Source organism: Myotis myotis, unplaced genomic scaffold (assembly GCF_014108235.1).
Source record: "Myotis myotis isolate mMyoMyo1 unplaced genomic scaffold, mMyoMyo1.p scaffold_m19_p_4, whole genome shotgun sequence".
Taxonomy (NCBI): domain Eukaryota; kingdom Metazoa; phylum Chordata; class Mammalia; order Chiroptera; family Vespertilionidae; genus Myotis; species Myotis myotis.
In genome coordinates, this window is record NW_023416346.1 from 127,757,592 (window position 1) to 127,783,111 (window position 25,520).

The following is a 25,520-nucleotide window of genomic DNA, read 5'->3' on the forward strand; positions in this document are numbered from 1 at the left end:
ATTCTACAAGCAAGAACAGAGCAAGATTCTAAAGAGCCATGCCATCTCTACCATTGATTCTTAGAGAGAGTGGAAGAGAGAGGGAGAGAGAAACATCGATGTGAGAGAAACACATCGATGGGTTGCCTCCTGCACGAGCCCCGACCAGGACCCGGGCCGGGGAGGAGCCTGCAACCCAGGTACCTGCCCTCAACCGGAATCGAGCCCGGGACCCTTTGGTCTGCAGGCCGATGCTCTATCCACTGAACCACACAGGCTAGGACAGAGATTTCACGTTTTTTTTAGGTTTGTTGTGAGCTGGGTTTCCACGCTCCTGGTGTATCAGGCGAAGCGCGAAATCCCTCATTTCTGTACCTGTGGTTTCCTTAATCTTGGGGAGTCGATGACATCCATCTCTCAAAGTCCCAAACAGGGGTTCAGCATTAATGGCTGTGTGCAGGGCAGGCACTGTCATCCGGGGACACACCCCTTCCGGCTGAGGGTGTGATTCCTTAAAGGGGGCTCCGTGGCTGGGCAGCCCGGGGCCTCTCTCCTCGGAAGGCCCGTAAGGCCCGCCTTTGCCCGCGGAGGCGCAGAGCGGGGACTCCACGGGGGTGGCGCAGGCGCTGCCGCTGCTGCCGGTGCCGCAGCCCGCGTCCACCGAAGAGCCTTGAGAGCTCTGAAGGGAAAAATGGCCCTCGCTCTGCAGCGATGACATGCGCTTGGCCAAGTGGTAGTCACAGAGATGGGCCACGCTCTCTTCCGCGCCGGCCAGCTGGGAGGGACGGTCACAGGTCGACGGGTCGGCATCCCCTGGGTGGTCTAAGTCTTTGGCGGAAGGGACACAGGTCGCGTCAGTTAAGAAGTGGTCCCGCTGGCCAAGTCCTGAAACCTCAGGGGCTTCCCCACGGGGAGCCCCTTCCTCCTTCCCTTCGGCCTCCCGTGGCCCCAGACCAGGAGCGCGTGGAAAGATCCCCGTGGCTGCTTCCAGGCCACCCTTGTCAGCCGCCCCGCCCTCCGTGGCCACGTACCATCGCTGGCTGTCCTTGCGGAAGGCAGTTCTCTCCAGGTTAAAAGCGCCCAGGTGCGGACCGTCCCTGGGAGACACGGTCCCAAATTTACCTTTGGCGTCCTCCTCGGCCTCGGCGGACTTGGCCCCCGGCTGCTTCTTCCCTGGCGCATTCCCACTCGCGGGCGCCTTCCCCTCCCCGTCGGCCAGCTTGCCTTTCCTCTTGCTGGTGCAGGAATATGCCAGCGAACCCAGGTGCAGTTTGCTGAAATAGTCCGTGACCGACTTGGTCTCCATCGTCTCGGGCTCCATCTCCATGTGGTCTGAGTGCAGGATCTGCTTGGAAGGCACGACTTTGGACGGCCCGTCGGTCACGGTCACGGGCAAGGGCCGGGCGGCCAGGGCGTGGGAGGCCTTGGGGGGCAAGGCCGCGGCCGGGGCCTTGGAGGCGGAGAACTCGGTCTGCTCCTCGGCGAGGGGGTGGTAGCCTTCGGGCGTGGCCAGGAACATGCGGGACAGGGTCTCGGACTGCTTCTGCGCCGTGGCCAGCTCAGAGCTCTCCGTCATTTCGGAAGAGTTAGTCTCATTGCCCGAGTCTGAGGAAGACTCGGGGCTATAAGCCCTCAAGATGGCTACACCTGCATGCCGTGAGAAACAAGAGGCGATTAATGGATGCAAAGAGGCACCTGGGACGCGGGCGAGAATGGCATCATTGTGATCAGAACGGAACAGAACCAAACCAAGCAAGCGGTTCCCTTTTCGGGGAGGACTCTGAGTTTATTGCACAGATGTTCCAGAAATGGGGGGGCGGGGGGGGGGGGAGGAACGTGCCACATGTATTTTATTTTATTTTTTTAAAAAAAGGAAAAGAAACCACATACACAAAAAAGCCATGATGGGATGCCCGCACATGTATGAAATGGGACATGCGTGAGATGGACAACAGCACACAAGGGGCTCCGAGGGCAAATGGCTGGATGGGATGCGTGATGAGGAGCTTATCAGTGAATGAACGTAACGATCGTGAAAGAACCTGAATTGTTACTGGTCTGCTGTTCCTCTGACACGGACAGAGCTCCCAGAGCTCCCAGCGGGGAGACGGCGGGCTTAGGCAGTCCCTTGTCGCACGTCCCCTCGGCGCTGGTGGGCACCGCGTCGATGAGGGACACGGGGATCTCGTCGTTTTGCAGGCCGCCGCCCGGCTCCTTGCCGTCGAGGAAGGAGGCGGCCTGGCTCTGAGAGTCCTCCTCGTCTGAACTATCTCGAAAGCCAGGCGGCGGGGCAGCGATGGCCATGTTCAAGGACCTCAGCAAGAAGTCGTCCTCATTGTCATCCCCTTCCGGAGGCGGCAGGGACGTGAGGTCAATGATGTCGTCGCTTGAGCCAGACAGGTTGAGGAGGGCCGGCTGGTTCATCTCGCCCACCATGAGGTCCTCCTCACAGCTCACCTCGTCCTCGTCCTCCGCATCGTCGGTGTTTTCCGCGTAGCAAATGTCATGGAGAAGGGGCTCCTCGATGCCCGGGGTGGCCTCGAAGCTCTTCACATCGCCGATGTTCGCATACACGGAGTTTTCCCCAAACGGGATGCTCTCCGCGTCGGGGGCGAGGTCCAGGCTCTTCATGTCGTTGGCACTTCTCATGTACAGATTCGCCTGCTTCTCCAGCAGCTCCGGATTCTCATCCAAGAGTCTGTCGTAGCTGAGAGCTGGGGGACTGCTCCCCTCGTCCATGGTGAGATCTCCAAAAATGAAGGACACTTTGGCTCCTCTCGGAGATTCCTGTGCTTTCTTGAGAGTTTCTGGGCCTGAGAAGGTCAACAGAGACCGCGGAGCGAGGCTTCTGTAGTCGGCCTCACACGGGGCGTCTCCCGGCTGCGCCAGCTGAGGGTTGAGGTCATCAGGATTATAGGTGTTGGCTATGTACACGTGCCGGTGGTCTTTTGGACACGAGGTGCCATCCGTAATCTCCACTGTCTTCTGTTTGGAATCTATATATGTTATCTGGGCTTCTTGCTCCCCTTCGCCAATAAAGGTGGTCATTTGGGGTATACAGTTCCAATCGGGGCCAAGGATGTTAAGTTTTCCTTTATTTTCAGTTCCTGAGGAGAAAGAATCATGCAAAGACACATTACAGTGCTGTCTGGTTTCTGGGGGCCTCGTCTCTGTTTTGTTTTTGTTTTTTAAAATATCTTTTTATTGATTTCAGTGAGGAAGGGAAAGGGAGAGAGAGAGAAACATCAATGATGGGAGAGAATCATTGATTGGCTGCCTCCTGCACATTCCCAACTGGGGATCAAGTCTGCAACCCGGGCATGTGCCCCGACCGGGAATCGAACCTCCTGGTTCATAGGTCGATGCTCAACCACTGAGCCATGCCGGCTGGGCTGTTTCTTAATTGAATGGCTTGTTACATCACTTTTATAAAAACAGGGTTACTGAGCTTTCCAAATATGGCAGTGGTCGATTTAGGCCTCAGGTGTAAGGATTTCTTGGTTAGGAGAATTGACCTTAACAGAATTGGTATTGCATAAATTATCATTGCTATTTGATAAAATATACCAGTACCATCTGAGAGTAGGGAACTATAACTTCATTCCATCTGGCTCTTTATTTTATTATTGAAAGACCTCATGTCCATCTGTGAAGGTGAATAGAAAACATGCCTTTCAAATCCTTAAAGGTGGCAAGCCAATAGGCTGTTATTCCAGAACATGGCAATCCATGTTCTCCTTTACTTTGTAAAGCGAGATCTAACGTTACCCACTTTGTAGAGGAAGATGTGGGCCTTTTTCCTCATTGAGTTAAGAGAAAGTCAAGAATCCACATACTTCTACCATGTATCTTAGAAGATATTGTAATGATCATGCAAAATAAAATATATCAATAAAATATAATGTAATAATAAATATTGGAATGATAGTACAAAAACCTCTCTTCAGCTCTTTTATATCCTAGTGGCTCTTTATATATCCATATGAATGTTAGTAACCGTGCCTGTACGCACATGCGCATATGGTGCCGAAGGTGGAGCACACAGAGGTAATGTACTTCTCTCTGCTATTTCCAAGCACAGTTAATACTTTGACTAATTTCAATTTTTATTTGTGTCATGAGAACTTTCTGAAGACTTATTTGATGGCCTGCATGAATTAAAACAGCAAAATCCTAATTTAAAAACTATTGTTTTGTTTGCCCTTCAAGGGTCTTTCTTTTTAAAAAAAAATTTTTTATTGATTTCAGAGAGGAAAAGAAAGAGAGAGAAACATCAATGATGAGAGAGAATCATTGATCAGCTGCCTCCTGCAAACCCCACACTGGGGATCAAGTCCGCAACCCAGGCATGTGCCCTGACCGGGAATCGAACCATGACCTCCTGGTTCATAGATTGACGCTCAACCACTGAGCCACGCCAGCTGGAATTCAAGGGTCTTTCTATAGGGATTTTGCGGTGGAGATTTTGTTCTTATATTTAACAAGATGGGCCAGTGTGTTACTATCAATACTGCTTTGTGGATTGTTTCATGAATGACAACCTACATTATGACTGGCTGTGTGTGCGCACACACACACACATGCACATGTGTGTCAGGGGTATGGATTATCAGGGGAGCTAAAGTGGTTCAGCAAAGTTGTGATGGCTTTAAACCAGAGTCCAGCCAACTCTTTTCTGTAAGGGGAGGGCCAGATCGTAAATACTTTAGGTTTTTCGGACCAACTGCTCAGCTGAGCAACTACTCAACCCTGTTGTAACATGAAAGCAGCCAGGGATCATTCATAAACAAATGGATGTAGTGGGCTGAATGGTGGCTGCAAAACGTATGTCCATTCTGTGAATGTGACCTTATTTGGAAAAAGAGTCTTTGTAGATGTAATTATATTAAGGATCGCGAGATGAGATCATCCTCAACTATTGTAAGGGCACTAAATCCAATGGCAAGTGTCCTCATGAGAGGAAAGCAGAGGGAGATGTGGACCCCAGAGAGACGAGGGGAGGGCCATGTGATGTGACGACAGAGGCAGATATCGGAGCTACACAGCCACAAGGAATGCCGACACCCATGAGAAGTGGGAAGAGGCGAGAGAAGTTTCTCCCCTAGCGCCCTTGGAGGGAGCGTGGCCCTGCCAACAGCTGGATTTTGAACCTCTAGCTGCCAAAACTGTGAGAGATTAGTTTCTTGTATGTTACACCCGAAAGTTTGACCTACTTTGTTACAGAGTCCTAAGAAACTGATCCAATGTGCATGGCTGAGTTCCAATAAAACTTTATTTACAAGAACAAGATTTGGCACATGGGCCATAGCTTGTCAACTCCTGAATTAAACCAACAAGAAAACTAAACAGGTCAGCAGGCTAAAACCAAGGCAATTGGAGTATGCCATTTCTCTCCCTTGTCCTCTCTCTCTCTCTCTCTCTCTCTCTCTCTCTCTCTCTCTCTCTCTCTCTCTCTCTCTCTCATGCGCATGCTCTCTGCTTCTCAATTTCTCTCTGAGAGTGGAGAGAGATACTTGCAACACGTGCCCTCACCCTCATTCTCACTGTAGAACTGGGAGAAATTACTGAAAGGTTGAAATTCCACCCTTTCCCCGTGGTGCTAATACTTTCTGGAACTAAGTTTTTGCCTCTTGAAATTTCATTAAACATTACATTGTGAGTCACTAGAACAGGGGTGGGCAAACTTTTTGACTCGAGGGCCACAATGGGTTCTTAAACTGGACCGGAGGGCCGGAACAAAAGCATGGATGGTTTGTGTGAACTAATATAAATTCAGAGTAAACATCATTACATAAAAGAGTACGGTCTTTTTTTTCAATAGTTTTATTCATTTCAAATGGCCCGGATTCGGCCCGCGGGCCGTAGTTTGCCCACGGCTGCACTAGAAAGTGGGCAGAACCCAGGCCCTTATGACTGTAGCCAGTATTAGAGTGGTCTGTCTGCTCTTTTTCGTGCACCTGCAAAAGGTTACATTTTCAAGATAAATTTAAGATTTGAAAATACAAAGCCCCAAACTGGTTTTCAAATGTTAAAGGATCGTGTTAAGTTGCTGAACTGCTCTTCGGAATTTCAAAGGTTGGCGTTAAATTGCTCTAAATCTCCTAGTCAGTGGAAACACGTGGTCAGAAAAATGTTCCCCACCAAACCCAACAATGCTCACCACCGCCGTTTCGTTCCCTCCCTATTTATTTCTAATCGTCTGTGTCTCTCGGGGTCTTTCCTTGTCTTATGTCTGTCTTCCATTCCTTTCTGTGTTTCTGTCACTTTCATTCTGAACTTTTTCCATCTGTTTTTTTTTTCCCACGGCCAATTATTAGTAGAGGCACTGAGCATCGTTTTAGGGATGGTACATAAGATTTCTTTTTTTCTAGTTCTTACCTTGAAAGCTGGGTTTTAAATCCCAATTCTACAAATGCAAAAACCCAAATTATCACATGATCTCACTCATGTGGAATCCAATGAACAAACTAAACTTATGAAGAAAATAGATCCAGAAACATGGAATCATGGAACAGGCTGTCGGATCTCAGAGGGAAGGTGGGGGAGGGTGGGTGGGTGGTAAGAGATCAACCAAAGACCTTGTATGCATATATGCATGGCCCATGGACATAGCCGATAGGGCAGTGAAGGCCTGGGGTGGGGGGACAATAAGGGGTTAATAGGGAGAAAGGGGACAGATGTAATACTTTCAACAATGAAGATTAAAAACACATAAATAAATAAATAAAAATTTAAAAAAAACACAGGATTTCAAGGTGGGGCTGGATTAAATCTAGTCTCAAGTCCAAGTTGCTTTGGGCATGCCTTGTCCATCTCTTTCTCGCCCTCTGGTTCCCCTGATCCTGTGACTGGCATGGCTGCCATCTAACCAGCCATCATCACATCCTGCATGCGAGTCTGTGTGTGCGTGTTTACACATCACAATACATTTCTGGAGGAATCATTTATGGTTCACTGAAGATGGAATTTTTTCTTAAGAATTTCCCTGTCTTCCACAGAAGCCCTGTTAGGGACCCAATCAGACTATTACGAAATGCAATTAGTCATTGTTCACGGGTCAGGAGATTTGGCTCGAAGAGTTGTGTCTGTCCATCAGCCACACTTACTGAGCGTCCCCTGGAGACGGAGGAAAAGTCAAACACTGAAGCAAACAGTTTCCAAGAAAACGGAAACCACCCGCCTTCGGAGAACCTGCCAAGGTCACGGTTGGCCCTCCTTGTCCTCACTCCGGTTTATTTCGTCCTGTCAAGTGGCGGGACTGAAGTATTTGATATGCTGGTGATCTCCAAGCACCCAATACAGAGCTAAAGCCCCAAATCCAAGTCCTGGGCGATACCCAAGTCACCCTGTTGGGAGAGATCCCAGATTCTGGAGCTAAGTCGGATGCCTGAGGAGGGTCCCAGGCGTCTGGGCCTACAGCACCTCAAGGAGGGACAAGGCCTAAAGTGGGGGCTCCCCCTTCCTACGGGGCATCCTATTGTTAGTTCTCTGCATGTTGACTCCTTGGAGAGGGAGACATTAAAACCCAGCCATACAGACTGACGCTCACTCCCATCACAGTAATCAAATCCCTGCTTTTGGAGAATATACCCCCGCATTTCCGAGTGACATGTAAAATGTGATGCTGAAATCAACATTGTCAGAGAAAAAAATTAGGCCATATAAGATGGACTTGAAGGCTCTTGTGTTAAATCTGGATATTAGATTTTATGCATATGATTTTCACTTTTCCAGAAAGATCCTGCCCGGCCACTGTGGCTCAGTGGTTGAGTGTCGACCCAGGAACCAAGAGGTCACCAGTTTGATTCCCGATCAGGGCACGAGCCCAGGTTGCGGGCTCGATCCCCAGTGGGGATGTGTGCAGGAGGCACCTGATCAATGATGTTCTTCTCTCATCAATGTTTCTCTCTCTCTACCCCTCCCCCCTCCTCTCTGTAATAATCAATAAAGACATATATCCTATATAATAAAAGGGTAATATGCAAATCGACCAAACAGCAGAACAACCAGTCGCTATGATGCGCACTGACCACCAGGAGGCAGACGCTCAATGCAGGAGCGCCCCTCAGCCAGAAGCCGGGCTGATGGCTGGCGAGCACAGCGGCGGTGGTGAGAGCCTCTCCCACCTCCGTGGCAGCGCTAAGGCTGTCTGCCTGGCAGCTTAGGCCCGCTCCCCGTCAGTCGGACATCCCCCAAGGGCTCCCGGACAGTGAATGTCGTGCACCGGGCCTCTAGTATATGTATATATATAAAAAAGATCCTTATTGTTTTGGTCAAATGGGTGGGAAGGGCAGTCACCACTTCATGAGTTTAGGGAGAGAATACCTGTTTCTTGGGTTCCCGCATTTTTCTTGTTGGCCATGTTAAAGATGGACCTCCTGGAATCCACAAGTAGCCGGTAGTATCCAGCTGTTAAGCAGGCCAAGTTCATGGCGTCTGATGATTCCATCAGCAGTGTGATGGGCTACACAAAAGAGAACGACTTGGTTAAAGCCACCTCTCCTGGCTCTCTTCCCTCAGGTGACAGCGACTGCATTTGTGCATAGGAAATGTAAACAATAAAAGTTATTGAGCAACCATTTCATCGGAAAAACAGAAATGTGGGGGAAAGGTCAGGCGTAACAGAGAGCCTTACTGAGAAACAGGTAAGTGGCATCATTTTAAGACCTAGACATTTTGAATCTTTTCCAAGTCCAGAAAGAAAACAACATTGGTTTTGTTCCCAAACAGTTAACATTTTAAAAAAGGGATAGTTAAGGAGTTTGTTAGCCGATCGGAACCCACAATCTGAAAAATCATAGGAAGTGAAGTTTGGGTTCAGGATGAAAATTAGTGTTGAAGAGAAGTAAAAATGAAGTGGAAATTACTGCTAAGACGGAACAAAAAGTGTCAAATAGATCCAGAAAGAGGCTGCTTCTAAAAGAAACTGTCAATTAACAGGAGGTCAAAGGAGAGATGAGAAAAGGCCTTGCTAAAAAATAAAACTTTCTGGAAGCAGTGAGGTTATTATTTCCTGGTACATGGATCTTTGGGTCACGAACAATGAAAATCCATCCTGCATATCAGATATTTACATGACGATTCATAACAGTAGCAATATGACAGTGATGAAGTAGCAACAAAAATAGTTTTATGGTTGGGGGTCACCACAACATGAGGAACTGTATGAAAGGGTCGCGGCATTAGGAAGGTTGAGAACCACTGGAATATAGGGAAGGAAATGTTCAATTTAAGCAACTATTCCCATTGAGTTAGGAAGGGTAGAGGGGCTGGAGTGCTCTTGCTGAGAGACAAAGCAAGAGGGAAATAAGAGAACAACAAACAAGCAGACACCCAGGTAGACAGAGAAATAGCGAGATGATAGGCCTCTTGCTTTCGCTCCCACTGGTGGAATTTAACTTCCCACCCAAAGCTGCTCTACTAGTTACTGAACTGCCTTTTCTTCCCATTTCAATTGAGGTCTCCTCTCAAGCCACCCCACAGTTATTTATAGGGGCAGGAAACCATGGATAGGGTCTCGCCACCCACTTCTGTTTGGGACAGATTATCCCTAGTTAGCAGGTCTGTGATGACTGCATCCAATTCATCCTTTTCCCATGATGAGCTATTGTTTTCAGCATCTTTGATCATAGAGCAGGCAGGCATTCCAAGTCTACTCTTGTACATTGAAGACAAAGAGAGTCCCTGGGGTTAGCCCATGAACTCCCATGGGCCATGGCCAACATGGCGGAGATGCGCATTCTCTCTCTCTTTTTTTTTTAAATATATTTTATTGATTTTTTACAGAGCGGAAGAGAGAGGAATAGAGAGTTAGAAACATCGATGAGAGAGAAACATCGATCACCTGCCTCCTGCACACTTCCTACTGGGGATGTGCCCACAACCAAGGTACATGCCCTTGACCGGAATCGAACCTGGGACCCTTGAGTCCGCAAGCTGATGCTCTATCCACTGAGCCAAACCGGTCAGGGCTCGAGGTCATCTCTTCCTGCTGCAGAACACTGATGCTGTCCAATCTGCTGTGTAGAAACCCTTTCCCATATTCTCAGTTCCTCTTAATCCGCTCTGCCCATGCCACCATGGTGGGAGTGGGTCACCCCTGCCTGTTCTCAGAGCACTTCCCGTTGACAGTGCTTGCTTTGTGGAGTCACTGCCTCTCTTCCAGTCAGTGCCTCTTCTCCACACAAACACTGGGTACATCAACAATGCCCCAATCCAACGACTCATCCATTACTGGGACAAGAAGGTGGGGCCAAGGGGCCTTGATCACTTCCTAACGACTTCTGTTTGGGGAAGAAAGCTTTACCCCTTGAGGACGATCTCAGATTGTTGTTTTAAATGGAATGACCATGACATTCATAGGAATCAGGACCCATTGCTCTAGTATGGAAAGACAGACTGACTGAAATGCTCAGCTTTTCCAAAAGCATAAACACAGGGGACCAGATCTAACGCAAGGGAGTGGGAGTTCTAATCAGAGTTGGGGAAAATCTCCCTGTCTATACAAGACTCATACATTCTAAAAAGTTAGAAGCGAAAACTCTCTCCCACTCTCTCTGACTCATGCATTCCGGAGCTGAAAGGACCTTAGAAATGAACTTGCTTGCTCTCTTACATAGACAAGAAGAAACCGAGCCGAGGGAAGAAGAGCGACTTGTCCCTGTGAGTTGGGTGGATTTTTTTTCTGTACCACATCGCATCTTTGATGCTCTGGACACATGGACATTCTACATGCTTAGTAAGTAGCAGCAGCGTAGCACAAATGGGCTGCTCCAATCAAGGCCATGTGCCAACATCCGGCCGACTTACCTTCACGTCCAGCACATGGAGCTCCACCCTCACCAAGCTCTCCTCTTCGGTAAACATCTCGATCCTGTTCACATGGCTGAAGTCAGCTAAGAGAGCCACCAGGTTGGTTTTGGTGTTTATGACGTGGCTTATGCCATATCGGGGCCCCACCAGGAGGGTCACTTCCGAGCGCTTTTCTGCCTGCTGAGAAAGGGACATTGACAAAATATAAAAATACTAGACTTCTAAGACCCGAGAGAATGTGTTTATAAAACTGCATTTTCTTTTTTAATAGATTTTTATGGATTTCAGAGAGGAAGGGTGAGGGAGAGAGCGAGAGAAACATCAATGATGAGACAGAATCATCGATCAGCTGCCTCTTACACGCCCCACACTGTGGATGGAGCCCACAACCCGGGCCTGTGCCCTGACTGGGAATCGAACCCTGATCTCCTGGTTCATAGGTTGATGCTCAACCGCTGAGCCACACTGGCTGGGCAAAACTCCATTTTCTTTAGAAAGCATTTCTAGGTTTTATTGTACTAAGTCACCCAATTAGAAGAACCAGATATATGACTGCACTGAGGCTCTGATAAATTAAGAATAATGTAGAAAGTCAATGTTGCCATAGCATGTACATTCATAATCATGAGAGGTTTTTAGAAATGAGAAATTTTTTTTTATGTGAAAGCAACTTTTGGTCCAATGACTGAAAGGAGGACCATGGTCAGAGTACAACACTTCTGGGTTTTCCCACTCCTTTTCCCAGGGCACGCTGCGGTGCCGTGTCTGGTTTAACATTTCTTCCCACAGTTCAGACTGTGGTGCAGTGAATCAGAAACAAAGGCTGGCAAGTATTCACAGCTGACTTGTTTCTGTCATCAAGAGCAACTCATTCAAGACAGCCCGTGCAGTGACATTTCCAGGCCTCCATGACTTTCCAGAAAGAGCAAAACAAAAAACAAAACAAAAAAAGAAAGAAAAGTAAAGAAAGAAAGAACTTACCACTAGTGTTGCCTTGAACACACGGCCCCCATACAGACGAAGGTCACTGAGGAACTTGAGATAATGGACCTTGGCTTGCAGGGCAGAGAGCTGTGTGGAGAGAAGAGACATCAGGTGTGAACTCCATTGGGTGTGACTCCATTCCTGCCGGAGACCAGCTGAAAACCAGGGCAAATCAGATGACCGCCAACAGGCGCATGTGACAAGGACTCGTCATGAAAAATGAAATAAAATCGTTCTGTATTTGGCTTCCTGATGAAGGGCGGCGGCAGGACATTTGGATTAAATTTGTTTTATTTTGGGGAAACGTATGGGGGACTCATAAGTACAGGTGCGCTGGGCCAGGCACTCAACAAAGTGAGAACAAGCCCTGGTCAGTTTGGCTCAGTGGACAGAGCATTGACCTGTGGACTAAAGGGTCCCAGGTTCGATTCCAGTCAAGGGGACATGCCCAGGTTGCGGGCTTGATCCCCAATGGGGAGGGTGCAGGAGGCAGCCAATCAATGATTCTGTCTCATCATTGATGTTTCTATCTCTCCCTCTTCCTTCCTCTCGGAAATTAATTAAAAAATATTTTTTTAAAAAAGTGAGAACAAGATGATAAAATGTTCCACTGAAACAGCTACTCATAAGGAGGTTTCAAAAGGCGAGTGATGTCTCCAATTGCAATCAGGGACAAAGGCAGTTGTCCATTCTCCCACCCACAGGAGACCTGCCTGTATGCGGTTTGTGGGAGTGGTTTTGAATACACACCTGACATCTATCTAAAGCCTTTAAACAGGCTCTACACGTCCAGGTCAAGTTTCTCACAGTCTTCGCAAGTTTTTAGGGGAAAATAAACTTCCTGAGCATTGTGGGAGTGTTGGAACTTGCTCTCTAAGTCCCTGTTTCATTCATTCGACTCCGGGAATCTATTGAGGTTCATGAATGATTCACAAATGAAATTTTATCCAGATGAAATTTATCTTCAGAAAGACTTAAATATGTAGATTCCCATGTCATAAAAAAGTACTTGATTAAAAAAAACAGTCCATGGTTCATACTGAACGTGCCAGGAATGCTTGTTGGGGGCGAGATTTCCAACAAGCGTAGACCCTGAGTAGCAGTCACTGTTTTCAATCGGAGGTGATTTGCCAACTCATTGGTTAACTCACCTAAGCACACTACCCTTTATGTAACTGGCATTCAGGACTGTTCATCCATCCTATTTCTTTTAAAAACCCCAAGCAATTTGCAAATCAATTCGAAAGCAAACCACTCACTCTTGGCTAGAAGGAATGACCTTTATAGCCAGATCAATCTTAGAGCAGGCATCCAAATTAAAAAACCACTGGGCCAGGCTTGAGAAAAACCCCTATCAAGTTAGTCAAACGAAATGAGCTTTGGGCAAATCAGATCCGAAATTTTAAAAATCTTGATCTGTGATGTCCTGCTACATTTCAATGAGCTGAATGGTTCCAGGAACCGGAAGTAAGTTGAAGGGGCGGATAGCATGTTGAATCAGATTATTTGTTTAAAAAAGCCATGGGGTGGGGGGGAGAAAGGGGTCCTAATATGAGGTGACAGGAGAAGATGTGACTTTGGGTGGTGGGCACACGATGCTCTATACAGATTTTGTAACTTAGTAATCCACACATGAAACCTGTATGTTCGTGTTGACTAACGTCACCCCAATATAATTGAATAAAAACAAGTGGCAACTTGGTATAAAGAAAATGAGTACAATGGTCCCCCCCTTATCTGTAAGACATATATTTCAAAGCCCCCAGTGGATGCCCGAAACCTTTGACAGTACCGAACCCTATATATATTATGTTCTTTCCTATACATACATATCTACACTGAGTGGCCAGATTATTATGACCACCCCATCAGTACAATGAAGTGAATTAGTTATGCAAATAATAATAATAATAATAATAATAATAATAATAAAACCTTGAGAGTATTTGCTTAGGAAGTTTTCAATATTCAGTATTTTTGGAAGTGTCAATGAAGTACTGATGGGGTGGTCATAATAATCTGGCCACTCAGTGTAATTTGTAAAGTAGGCACACTGAGAGATTAACAGCAATAACTAATAACAAAATAGAACAATGATAAAAATTAAAATAAAATTTAAAAAGCCACAGGGTGAGGAGGGAATAGCAATAAGCTAGTAAAAATGACTCAAGATCAGATCCTAAGACCAAAGAATTGCCCATATAAACAGTGATTTGTATTGGCATCTCCCGAGTTCCCATGGCCAGTGTCAACAGGAAAATGCCCTTGGGTTGGTGGGCTTCTTCCAGTTTCACAGGACCAGTATTTTCAAGGCCTTTCTCTCCCCGGTTCCTGAAACCCTGCACTCTGTATTACCTATAAACACAGCTCTTTATTCTGACCAATAGTATATTTTTAAATATCCTTTGTTTCTCCTACTTGATAATTAAAAAGATTGTAATTCGAACGATGGTGAACACAAATCATTTCATTGTCCTTCCAAAAGTCAGGTCTCATTCACTGGTTGTCAGCGTGGGGTGAGTCTGTGCCCCAGGACACATGTCCGGTGGTGTCTTTGTTTGTCACAATTGAGGGGGTGGGTGCTACTGGCCTCTCGCAGGTAGAGGCCAGGGATGCTGCGAAACATCCCACAGTGCGCAGGACAGCCACAGTCCCAACAAAGAATAATCTGGTCCCCAAGGTCAGGGGTACTGACGTAGGGAACCCTGGTTTAGTTAACGTGGCATCCGGCCTGCAGGGACCCGTGCTGGCTGCTGCACCCTTGAGCTAGTCTGAGTGGAAAGCAAGAGCATATGGAAATGTACAATTTTCTTGCAAGTCTAGCCTCTAACCCAGCGGTTCTCAACCTGTGGGTCGCGACCCCTTTGGCGGTCGAACGACCCTTTCACAGGGGTCGCCTAAGACCATCCTGCATATCAGATATTTACATGACGATTCCTAACAGTAGCAACATGACAGTTATGAAGTAGCAATGACAATCATTTTATGGTTGGGGGTCACCACAACATGAGGAACTGGATTAAAGGGCCAGAAGGTTGAGAACCACTGCTCTAACCAGAGGTCATGCCAGGTTCTCCTTCGGGCCCATGTGAACAACCATCTCCCCCTCTCCCCCCCACCCCCCCACCCCCATATAATACAAGCCTATAGCTTGGAAGAAAGAAACAGGTTTCCATACAAATACTTATTTTTCATTAGTCTTAGGAACATGTTAATGGTTAAAACTAAAAAGGTTAGAATGTTTCTGCTTCTGAAAATATGGGGCTAAGTCTTTTATTCACGGGCTAATTTTAAACGTTTTAAAAAAAATGCACGCAAGCCTCTCTCTTGAAAATCCATTTTCTATTAAGATGCAAATGTGATACCTTTTTGCCGGGTGGTACCAAGTTTTGATTTGCTTTGACAAGGTGTGAAAGTGCCTTCTTTATGTTCTTCTCTTTCATGCTTTGCAGCACAGCCGAGGGAAGGAACGTCTCTAATCCCCACTCTTTTCTGCAATGAAGAGCATGGCTTTAATTTCACATCCTTCTGATGGGGAGTTAGCGAAGACAAAATGGCGCTCTGCTGTTTGTGGGAACAAACCAAGTCTTGGCAAGGCAGGGAAAGGAGACGAGTCCCCAGCTCGGGAAGCAACTTCTAATTTACACTCAGGAAACCCTGTTTGATCTTTCGTACCCATGTTTGCATTTTTAAAAGAAACACATCACTCACTCTCCAGAGAGAGAGCAAAGAGGCATTTGGGATTTATGGACACTGCAGAGTCTCCATCTAAACCACCCCCGAGGCTCTTCAAGTTCACACATATCTGAGCTGGTATTTCCGACACCAATGTCTCCCCATCCCTTGTTTATTCTCGTTCTCACCTCTCCCTGTCTGCCCACATTCTGTCTCTCTTCTCTGAAAAGGACGGACGCAACTCCTTCATCATACCCTAGCCATGCCTCCCTCTCCATCTCCCTTGTTCATGGCTGTTTCCCTGGAGACACAGCGAGTTCATGTCTACCGAACTCCTTCCATCAACATCTCTGGCTTGGGGCGGAAATGAAGAGGAATGACGCTGGTGTGGAGTCAGGGTGGGGTTCATGACCCTTAAGTTCGTCTGGTATGATGGGAAAGTACAAACATCTCATAGGTATGGATATATTAGGAAACAGACAAACAAATTGGACTGGGTTAATAATTTTGTTTTGTTTTTTACCAAGAAGCCATTTCCCTATGACTACAACCCTATGCTAAGGTTCCTTATTTTGAATTTTAGGAACTATCCTGGTTGATCATGTGCCCAACCAGTGTCTTCTGAATTATGTGGAGAACTTGAGAAGGTGCCGGCTATCTCTCCTGCTCTAGATCCTCTTTGAAGAAGGGTAGGAAGACCTCCCCCTCCCACTTCACCATTAACCTTCATCTTCACCTGCTCAGATGGTGTTTTCCATAATCACCATTTCCTCCCTCCTCCTCCTCCTCAGCTTGTCCTTATTATTTTAAAAATATATATAATAATAAAAGGGTAATATGCTAATTAGACCGGAAAACCTTCCAGACGAAGCCAGGGCTGCTAGGGGAGCCCGGGTCCCGGGTGCAGAGGGAAGCTGATGCCAGCAGCTGGGGGAAGGAAGGCCTACTCTTGCACAAATTTCGTGCTCTGGGCCTCTAGTATATATATATATATATTTATTGATTTCAGAGAGGAAGGGAAAGAGAGATAGAAACATCAATGATGATAGGGAGTCATTGATTGGCTGCCTTCTGCACACGCCACACTGGGGGTGGGGGATCGAGCCCGTAACCCAGCCATGTGTCCTGAGCGGGAATCGAACCCTGAACTCCTACTTCATAGGTTGACACTCAACCACTGAGCCACACCAGCTGGGCTGTACTTATTATCTTTACCCATCATTTGGCAGTCCTTAGGGGCTACCTTATAACTCTACTTGTATTATTTTAAGTCATTACTTTTCATATCTTTATGTCTTGTCTTTATGATCAGATCACAGGTTGATGGATGATTAAAATGATAATTCATACTTTCTACTTTCTACTGTCCCAGCGTGAATACCATATAAAATGCTCAATGAACATTTGTTGGGTGTATGAATAATTAATGAGAACATTATCTCGTAGATGCTACAAGATTCTCAGTCAAGTTAGTTATCTCTGGAAATGTTTGACTACCATGTTCAACCTGGGAAAATGTGGGTCCAGAGAGTACGGACAGAAATACATTTCGGGCATCTGAAATTCATCTCAATTGGTGCAGGCCACCCTTCCAACTGGGAGCCATTTTCATGCACGCCCAACAACTTCAGAAAGGGGAGCGGGTGAGGGTCTGAATGTGTCCATCTGAGCGCAAGACCTCTTTAGGAGTGACCCTCTCAGGCTACAGTCATAGCGCATTTGGTAAGAGAGAAAGAGAGAAAGCATCTGTGAAAAGGAGTGGCCAGGACTGGAAGAGGTTCTCATACTGCACATAACAATTTCTCTGTAGGTATTGGAGGAGAACTGAGTTGTAAGAACAGTGGCGTTGGAGTCAGTAGAAGAAGGCTGGCTTCCTACCCTTCTTTTTTTTTTTTAATGTATTTTTATTGATTTCAGAGAGGAAGGGAGAGGGAGGGAGAGATAGAACCATTAGTGATGAGAGAGAATCATTGACTGGCTGCCTCCTGCATGCCCCACACTGGGGATAGAGCCTGCAACCTGGGCATGTGCCCTGATCAGCAATTGAACCCTGACCTCCTGGTTCACAGGTCGATGCTCAACCACTGAGCCATGCCGGCTGGCTGTCTTCCTAGCCTTCTATAGAGGATCTAGAGCAGAAGAAACAGCCAGCACCTTCTCAAGTTCTTCCCCTAATTTAGAAGACACTGGTTGGGTACATGATCAACCAGGATAGATTCCCTAAAATTCAACACAAGCTCACAGGCCTGTGGAGAAGAAGCCACAGTGCCCCCGGGGGTCACCCTGGCACTATGGGATTCAGAATGGCTTTTAGGCAGCCCCTGGGACCAGAAGGTGGGATTGCAATGAGCCTGTACATTTGTTGGAGGAAGAGATGGAGGGGACATTAAGGCTTTTAGTGTCAGATGGAGGTGTAGCTTCAGCCCTGCCAAGAACTTTGAAATATGTGTGTTCCTTTGTCTTAGCATCAGAGCTGCCAGGATTAAGAAGGTATGGCTACTTTAGGGTATGAATCACTCACCAATGGGGAGCGTGCAAGCATGTCAAACTCGCGGCCGGTGGGCCACATGCCTTGTTTATTAGCATGTCAAACATGCGGCCCGCCAGCCGCGAGTTTGACATGCTTGGACTGTGCAGACTGGGTGACGGAGGGTTCTCTTTTTCAAGGACGACCCTTATACAGACTCATCAACTGAAAGCGACACAAGCTGCCATTTCTAAGGAGAGGGGCTCTTCTCTGGTCAAAGCGGTGGCACACTGATGCTGTAAGTGGGTACTCGGCAAGACAGGCAAACACGGATTCATGGTCCTGTTGCATCCTTCCCCGCTCTGTCACAGTTCGTTACTGCAAACACCACCCTTCCCGACTGCGACTTAGGACGTTGCTATTCGTGCCGCATTCTGACCGTCTAAAATGACCTCGCCTGTGCAGATCGCTCTCTAAACACAGGTGCTTCGAATGATCACACAAACTATAGTGCAACGTGGACTCTTCCTGCCTGGGTTCGAATCCCACCCTCTCTAGCCTGTGCGACTGGGGCAAAACTACTTCACCCTTCTGGGCCTCGGTTTGCTCCTCTAGAAAATGGAGCGAACACCTTTTTTATCTCACAGGGATGTTGTGAGAATTAAGCAGCTTAACGCCGGAAAAGCGACGAGACCCAAGCTTGGTTGGAACCAAGTCTGTGTAGGAGTTTAGAAACGTGTTTCATTTTCAACCTGACCCTCATTTTAACCGCAATTCTCCAAATGTATATTATGTAAGAAATGGATCTCTTCCACCCCAAATGAACCTGCCAGTCAGTCGTATATTTCTCCCATGTTTAACCAATGGTCTGCCACAACCAAGATCCAGTTTGGAAATAGACATAGGTCAAACATGCACTTGACCGTTAAGGGGGGCAGCAACTTCGTCTCCGAAATGAATCCCAGGAAACACTTACTCGATGTATTTGAGAGAGATTTTCTGCGTTTGCTTGGTGGTCACGGTTGCGATGTACATTTGCAAGGCCGCCAGCCGCAGGGCTATGTCGTATTTCAGCTCCGGCCCAAATCGCTCCTGTACGACATCGTTACAACTCTGCAGAGAGACCAGCAGGGGGCGCAGCTCATCAAAGAATGGGCCCAGGCACTGCCTGGCTGGAGCAGGTGACCACATCCCCCCTCACTTCAGAGGCAAGGAGGCTAAATGTGGAAACATCTCCCCCGCGCTGCTTGCAACGAGTCAATATTGAATCGCGCTCGCAAACAGACAGACCACGCAAAATATTTACCATCCATCGACAAGCGAGCTGCTATTTCAATATTTAGCTTTTTGTAGAAAGAATTAGGAATTCAGGTATGGAATTGCCAAACACAGGTGCTGCAACTGAACACACGAAGCCCTGCGGGCACGGTGGTGTCTGGAGTTAGGCTGCTGGGCTGGGGATCCGGGCTTCCAATCCCCTCCCTCCGCCTCACTGGGGCATGACACTGGGAAAGGGCCTGGTTCTGCGCCTCAGTTTCCCCTTCTGTACACTGGGGTTGATACTGCTCCCTGTTCACAGGGTTGTGAGGGCGACATGAGTCAGCATGTAAAGCCCTGGCAACTCTCCCTGGTAAAGTGAAAGCGCTCATACGTGCTAACAGCCGTCACCGCCACCTTCCTCTTTGTCGTCATCTAGAGCAGCTTCGGGAGGCGGCATGAGCCAGGCGATGAGGGGCGGCGTCCTGGCTTGGCCTGGGACCGCCTGTGCGTGCAACTTGGACCCGTTTGCTTTCTCCCGCAGCCTCAGCGTGCTCCTCTGTGACACGGGCATTCACACCAACCACCTCCTGTAGTGGTGGCGGCTCAGATGGGATGCAAAGAAAGTGCTTTATCACAGCGCACCGTGCATTCGGGAAAGGGGAGCTAGTCAAACCTTCAGTTCAGCCCTAGCCGGTTTGGCTCAGTGGCTAGAGCAGCCGTGGGCAAACTACGGCCCGCGGGCCGGATCCGGCCCGTTTGAAATGAATAAAACTAAAAAAAAAAAAGACCGTACCCTTTTATGTAATGATGTTTACTTTGAATTTATATTAGTTCACACAAACACTCCATCCATGCTTTTGTTCCGGCCCTCCGGTCCAGTTTAAGAACCCATTGTGGCCCTCGAGTCAAAAAGTTTGCCCACCCCTGGGCTAGAGCGTCAGCCCGCAGACTGAAGGGTCCCAGGTTTAATTCCGGTCAAGGGCACGTACATTGGTGGCAGGCTCCCTCCCTGGGCCTAGTCAGGGTGTGCAGAAGGCAAACCAATCAATGTGTCTCTCTCACATCGATGTCTCTCTCTCTCTCTCTCTCTCTCTCTCTCTCTCTCTCTCTCTCCCCCCCTCCCTTCCACTCTCTCTAAAAATCAACGGAAAAGTATGCTCAGTTCACGCCAGTGGTGACACTGACGGTCATTCCATGGCTCTCGACCTTAGTTTGCTCATCTGTAACAGGGAGCCATGCAGCTCACAGGGTTTGCGGGAGCATCACATTGAAGAGTGGCTGAGAGTGTCGTAAAGCGCAACATCCTACATCAGGGGAATGCCTGGCCCGCGGGCCGCAGAAGGCCCGTGACATCATGTGGTCTGGCCCTGCCGAGGCGTGAGGGGCGAGCTCATTCAATGTCTGGCCAGCTAGTGCAGGCTCATTTTAAAGTTGATGATTTTGTAGGGCCCGAGAATGATGTTATCAATATCCCGATGGCCCTGGGCAGAGAAAAGGTTCCCCACCCCTGTCCTATATGACAAGCGACCGCTGTTAGGGCGACATCCTCCTCCCTCATCAGGAGCAAAGGACCAACCGCATGTTTCCGGCAACTTGGCCTTAACCTCCATTCTGCACGTGCGTGTCCTTGTTTTTGTTCTGGGAAACGAGGCTTGGGGCTAGACCAGGGGTGGGCAAACTTTTTGACTCTAGGGCCACAATGGGTTCTTAAACTGGACCGGAGGGCCGGAACAAAAGCATGGATGGAGTGTTTGTGTGAACTAATATAAATTCAAAGTAAACATCATTACATAAAAGGGTACGGTCTTTTTTTTTTTTTTTATTAGTTTTATTCATTTCAAACGGGCCGGATCCGGCCCGCGGGCCGTAGTTTGCCCACGGCTGGGCTAGACAATCTGTAGCAGACACCTGCGTCAGCATTTGTTTGCCTCCTTTCCAAACCTACCGATTTCACTAAATGGGAACATGTGTGTGTGTGTCCCCCCACCCCCCCGTGTGGTTCCTCACAGTGTTTACCTTCACATCCTCGTCGCGTGCACTGGCGCCAGCAATGCACTTCCCACCCACGTGCTCTGGGTGTGTGCCCCTCTGCCCCCTTCACCAAGAGTGACGTCATTCCCTCCCCTTGCCTCCCTAACATTTGCTCCCCTTTAGGATCTGACACCGTCAGGGGTGCAGGGGAAGTGGGTCTGACTCGAGGCGGGCATGTCACGTGAGAGCATTTGGTTCTGCTAGTCTTGGGTTGATGAATTCTTTCCAAGCGCCCAGTGCTGTCCATAACGGAGCAGCACGGGCCTGGGGGCCCAGACCAGGTCATTTTATAGTTCCATCGAGATGAGGGGGACGGAGCCCCCCAGCGCAGCGCCAGGCTGTAAAGGGCACGCGACTTGGCTTTGTGATGCATCACTTTTCCCCACGGCTGCTATCGCCCAATGGCCTGGAAACAGGATTTTAGCATCGGATTCAGAGACAAGAGCTCCAGCTTCGAGCCTAGCCTCTGTCAACTATTCATCAAATGACCTTGGACGTGACATTTCGTCTCTCTTACGTCTCGGTATTCTTATATGAAAAATGGGCTAAAACAGCTAAGTCAAGGCTTGCTGCTATACTTGTAAGGATGTTTCATCAAATGTCACGTGCCTTACAAAGGTGAGTCATCACTCTTGCTTATAAGAGTTGTGACTGGAACTGTGTTTCCCATCCCTGTTATACTGTGCACGTCTCCTGTATTTAAAAGGGACTTCTGGGTGAATTTCTTATCAAGGTGATTAGCCACTTAATTACATTATACATAATGTGATTACATCTAATTCGTTCCGACTACTCCTGGAGAATTCACGTGAATCTGACTTACATATTTGGGTACTAATCATGCTTTTATGACCCTCAATTCCTTTCCTTAAAATACAGCTACACAAGCAAATGGGGGGCATTCTTCCTAATAGAGACTCCAGTTTAGTCCTACAGGAAGTTCATTTACAATGAACAGCTAGATGTTTAAAAGGAACTGGATCCCGCTCATGTTGAAAAACACATCGTAGCCTCAGGTACTACCTTGTTTACTAACTGGCGGAACGATCTTTTTCTTAATGGATAGGGGACGGCTACATGTGAGCGTGGCTCATTACACTTATGAATGAGAACAGTCTGGATTGTTAAGATTTATGCTATTATAGATGCTGAAGTCTCGGCCATACCTCAGGTCCCATCAATGACCAGGTGATTAATATTTTTACCATTGAAACCTGTTTTCATTGCCACGGTCCATAGTCAATGGCTACTGTCCTCATTAGAGGCCCGCTAGGCTGAGTCCATTTTTGTCTTTCTCTTTTTTTTAATAAATATATTTTTATTGATTTCAGGGGGGAAGGGAGAGGGAGAGATAGAAACATCAATGATGAGAGAGATCATTGATTGGCTGCCTCCTGCACGCCCCATATTGGGGATCGAGCCCACAACCCGGGCATGTGCCCTTGACCGGAATCGAACCCGGGACCCTTCAGTCCGCAGTCCGATGCTCTATCCACTGAGCCAAACCGGCTAGGGCCATTTTTGTCTTGGTAATGTGATATATATTGCTTCTGCTTACGCTTTTGTTTTCTAGACTAATTTTATTGCATCTTTTTAGCACCTTCGAATCAACACGGGCCCACAGCACCATCTGCGCAGCCACTGACCGCTGCGGGGCGGAAGCTATTTTAGACACACTGCACATGGTGCGCTGCGAGGCCTTTGGATGCAGGGGGTCTGAGTCCAAGAAATTCTCATTTCCTGTTCTCAGTGGAAGAGAGAAAAGGTGATGATGGCAGCTTCGTTTCGGTCTCTGTCACTTGCCCCACGTGGCTACCCACAACCCCCATGGGCTTCTTGTTGAAGGGGTCGCTAATCCACCACCCGTGCAACACCCAAGGTCTTGGGAAGGTCTATTCCGGGGGCAAGATCCCTGGACAGGTTTCTTGTTCTCAGGACAATCCCGGGGTATAAAAGATGGGTCTTGCCCTAACCGGTTTGGCTCAGTGGATAGAGCGTCGGCCTGCGGACTGAAGGGTCCCAGGTTCAATTCCGGTCAAGGGCACATACCTTGGTTGCGGGCACATCCCCAGTGGGGGGTGTGCAGGAGGCAGCTGATCGATGTTTCTCTCTCATGGATGTTTCTAACTATTCCTCTCCCTTCCTCTCTGTAAAAAATCAGTAAAATATATTTTTAAATAAATAAATAAATAAATTAAAGACCGGTTTCTGTTCATCCTCACCCGAGGATTTTTTTTTAATATATTTTATTGATTTTTTACAGAGAGGAAGGGAGAGGGATAGAGAGTTAGAAACATCCATGAGAGAGAAACATCGATCAGCTGCCTCCTGCACACCCCCTACTGGGGATGTGCCCGCAACCACGGTACATGCCCTTGACCGGAATCGAACCTGGGACCCTTCAGTCCGCAGAGCCGACGCTCTATCCACTGAGCCAAACCGGTTAGGGCCTGAGGATATTTTTTTACCATTGATTTTTAGGGAGAGTGGAAGGGTGGGGGAGAGACACACAGAGAGAGAGAAGAACATCGATGTGAGAGAGACACATGGATTGGTTGCCTCCCACACATGCCCTGACTGGGGCCAGGGATCGAGCCTGCAAAGAAGATATGTGCCCTTGACCGGAATCGAACCCGGGACCCTTGGGTCTGCAGGCCACGCTCTAACTGCTGAGAAAACCGGCGGGGGCAGATGTGTCTTTTGAATAAGATGTGTCTTTCTCTGTGGAGTGCATTCCATTTGGGCAAACGCACCTTCTGCAGAGCCATGCTTAGCAGCGCTCCTGGCTCCCCTCCCCAGGACAACTGCAACCGTGTTTCACACACTCAATGGGATTTTGATGTTTAAAACGGAAGCCGAGCAAAAGGGCTTTACAGCATCATCATGTTGCCCTGACTGGTGTGGCTCAGTGGATAGAGCGTCGGCCTGCGGACTGAAGGGTCCCGGGTTCGATTCCGGTCAAGAGCATGTACCTTGGTTTCGGGCACATCCCCAGTAGGCGGTGTGCAGGAGGCAGCTGATCAATGTTTCTAACTCTCTGTCCCTCTCCCTTCCTGTCTATAAAAAAATCAATAAAATATATTTTAAGGCATCATCGTGTTAACAGGATGAGGAGAGAATTGGCGAGAACGGCAACTCAATGGATGACACTGCCTGGCCAGGCCCTGCCCGGCACCCGTAACTATCTCTTTGCAACTAACACGCTAAAAAACATCGCGCCAGGTCTGGGCTGCCGAGGCAAAGCGCTGGTTGGTTCTGAGCAGGAATGGGGGGAAGACGCAGTAACAGACCAGCTGTCAATCAGGCTGTTTCATGCGATTACATGTGGGTTCCCTGGCCTGTTGGGGAACAAGGGCCATTGTTGAGAGGTCCAGGTGACTAAAGTCCAACATTTAAAAAACCCAAGTCACGCCCTGCCAGTGTGGCTCAGTGGTTGAGCGTCGACCTATGAACCAGGAGGTCAGGGTTCGATTCCCAGTCAGGGCACAGGCCCGGGCTGCAGGCTTGATCCCCAGTGTGGGGCGTGCAGGAAGCAGCTGATCCATGATTCACTATCATCATGGATGTTTCTGTCTCTCTTTCCCTCTCCCTTCCTCTCTGAAATCAATACAAATATATTTTTTAAAAATTAAAACACAACAACAACCCAAGTCATGACAGTTTTACTGTTTTGGGTCAAAACCGATGTAAAATCCACTCACATTTCTTTACTTGATAAACAGGGTTTACTGACCCTGATCCTGGGGACTCGGGGTGTCTCCCTGAGCACCAGTCCTCCTGCTGAGCTGTAAGGACCACACTTTCTTCCAAAGCCCACTGAAGTGGGGGGAGGGGGGAGATGGAACCAGTTCATTTATCCACAACATTCGCACGATACAGGCCCGCGCGCTCACGTACCTGCACGTAGAGATATTCAAAAGCAACCGGATCCCTCCGTAACAGGTCGATGGGGTCCTTCGGCACGAAGCTGATTCGGAAAAGACACCTCATCTTGTGCGAGCTGGGCCGCTGTGTCACCTGGAAGAGCAGAGCGACCACAGGGAGGCTCAGTGGGGACTGCGAACCGGCTGAGGGCCCCAAGAGCAGAGGCAACTTTCCTGGGACATCGAGGGAAGGGGCGGCCAAGTTCTTCCAGTGTCTGGCACAGGTGCTCATTCCCCGGAAACGCACCGAGCCTGGGACGTAGGTCCGGTGCCCCCCAAGAACACCCTGAGAGGAGGGACTTGCTGAGGAACTGTCGCCAGGAGCAGCAGGCGGGAGAGGATGGGGGGCCAGCCCATGGTCCCCAGGGGGGCTCAGCCACAGCCCGGCC

At 48.2% G+C, this 25,520-nt stretch overlaps 1 protein-coding gene across 2 annotated transcripts in view; it reads right to left on the reverse strand.

The window, feature by feature from the left end:
- The window catches only part of FRMPD4 (FERM and PDZ domain containing 4), a 494,176-nt gene that overhangs the window by 6,316 nt on the left and 462,340 nt on the right, over window positions 1-25,520 (reverse strand). For both annotated transcript variants that reach the window (XM_036306035.1, XM_036306034.1), the window contains exons 9-16: window positions 25,106-25,225; window positions 18,894-19,030; window positions 15,141-15,267; window positions 11,773-11,862; window positions 10,789-10,971; window positions 8,305-8,443; window positions 2,022-3,086; window positions 355-1,626 (exon numbers count right to left, since the gene is read on the reverse strand). In XM_036306035.1, coding sequence (XP_036161928.1) covers window positions 355-1,626; window positions 2,022-3,086; window positions 8,305-8,443; window positions 10,789-10,971; window positions 11,773-11,862; window positions 15,141-15,267; window positions 18,894-19,030; window positions 25,106-25,225 — 3,133 coding nt within the window. The remainder of the gene's footprint in view (window positions 1-354; window positions 1,627-2,021; window positions 3,087-8,304; window positions 8,444-10,788; window positions 10,972-11,772; window positions 11,863-15,140; window positions 15,268-18,893; window positions 19,031-25,105; window positions 25,226-25,520) is intronic.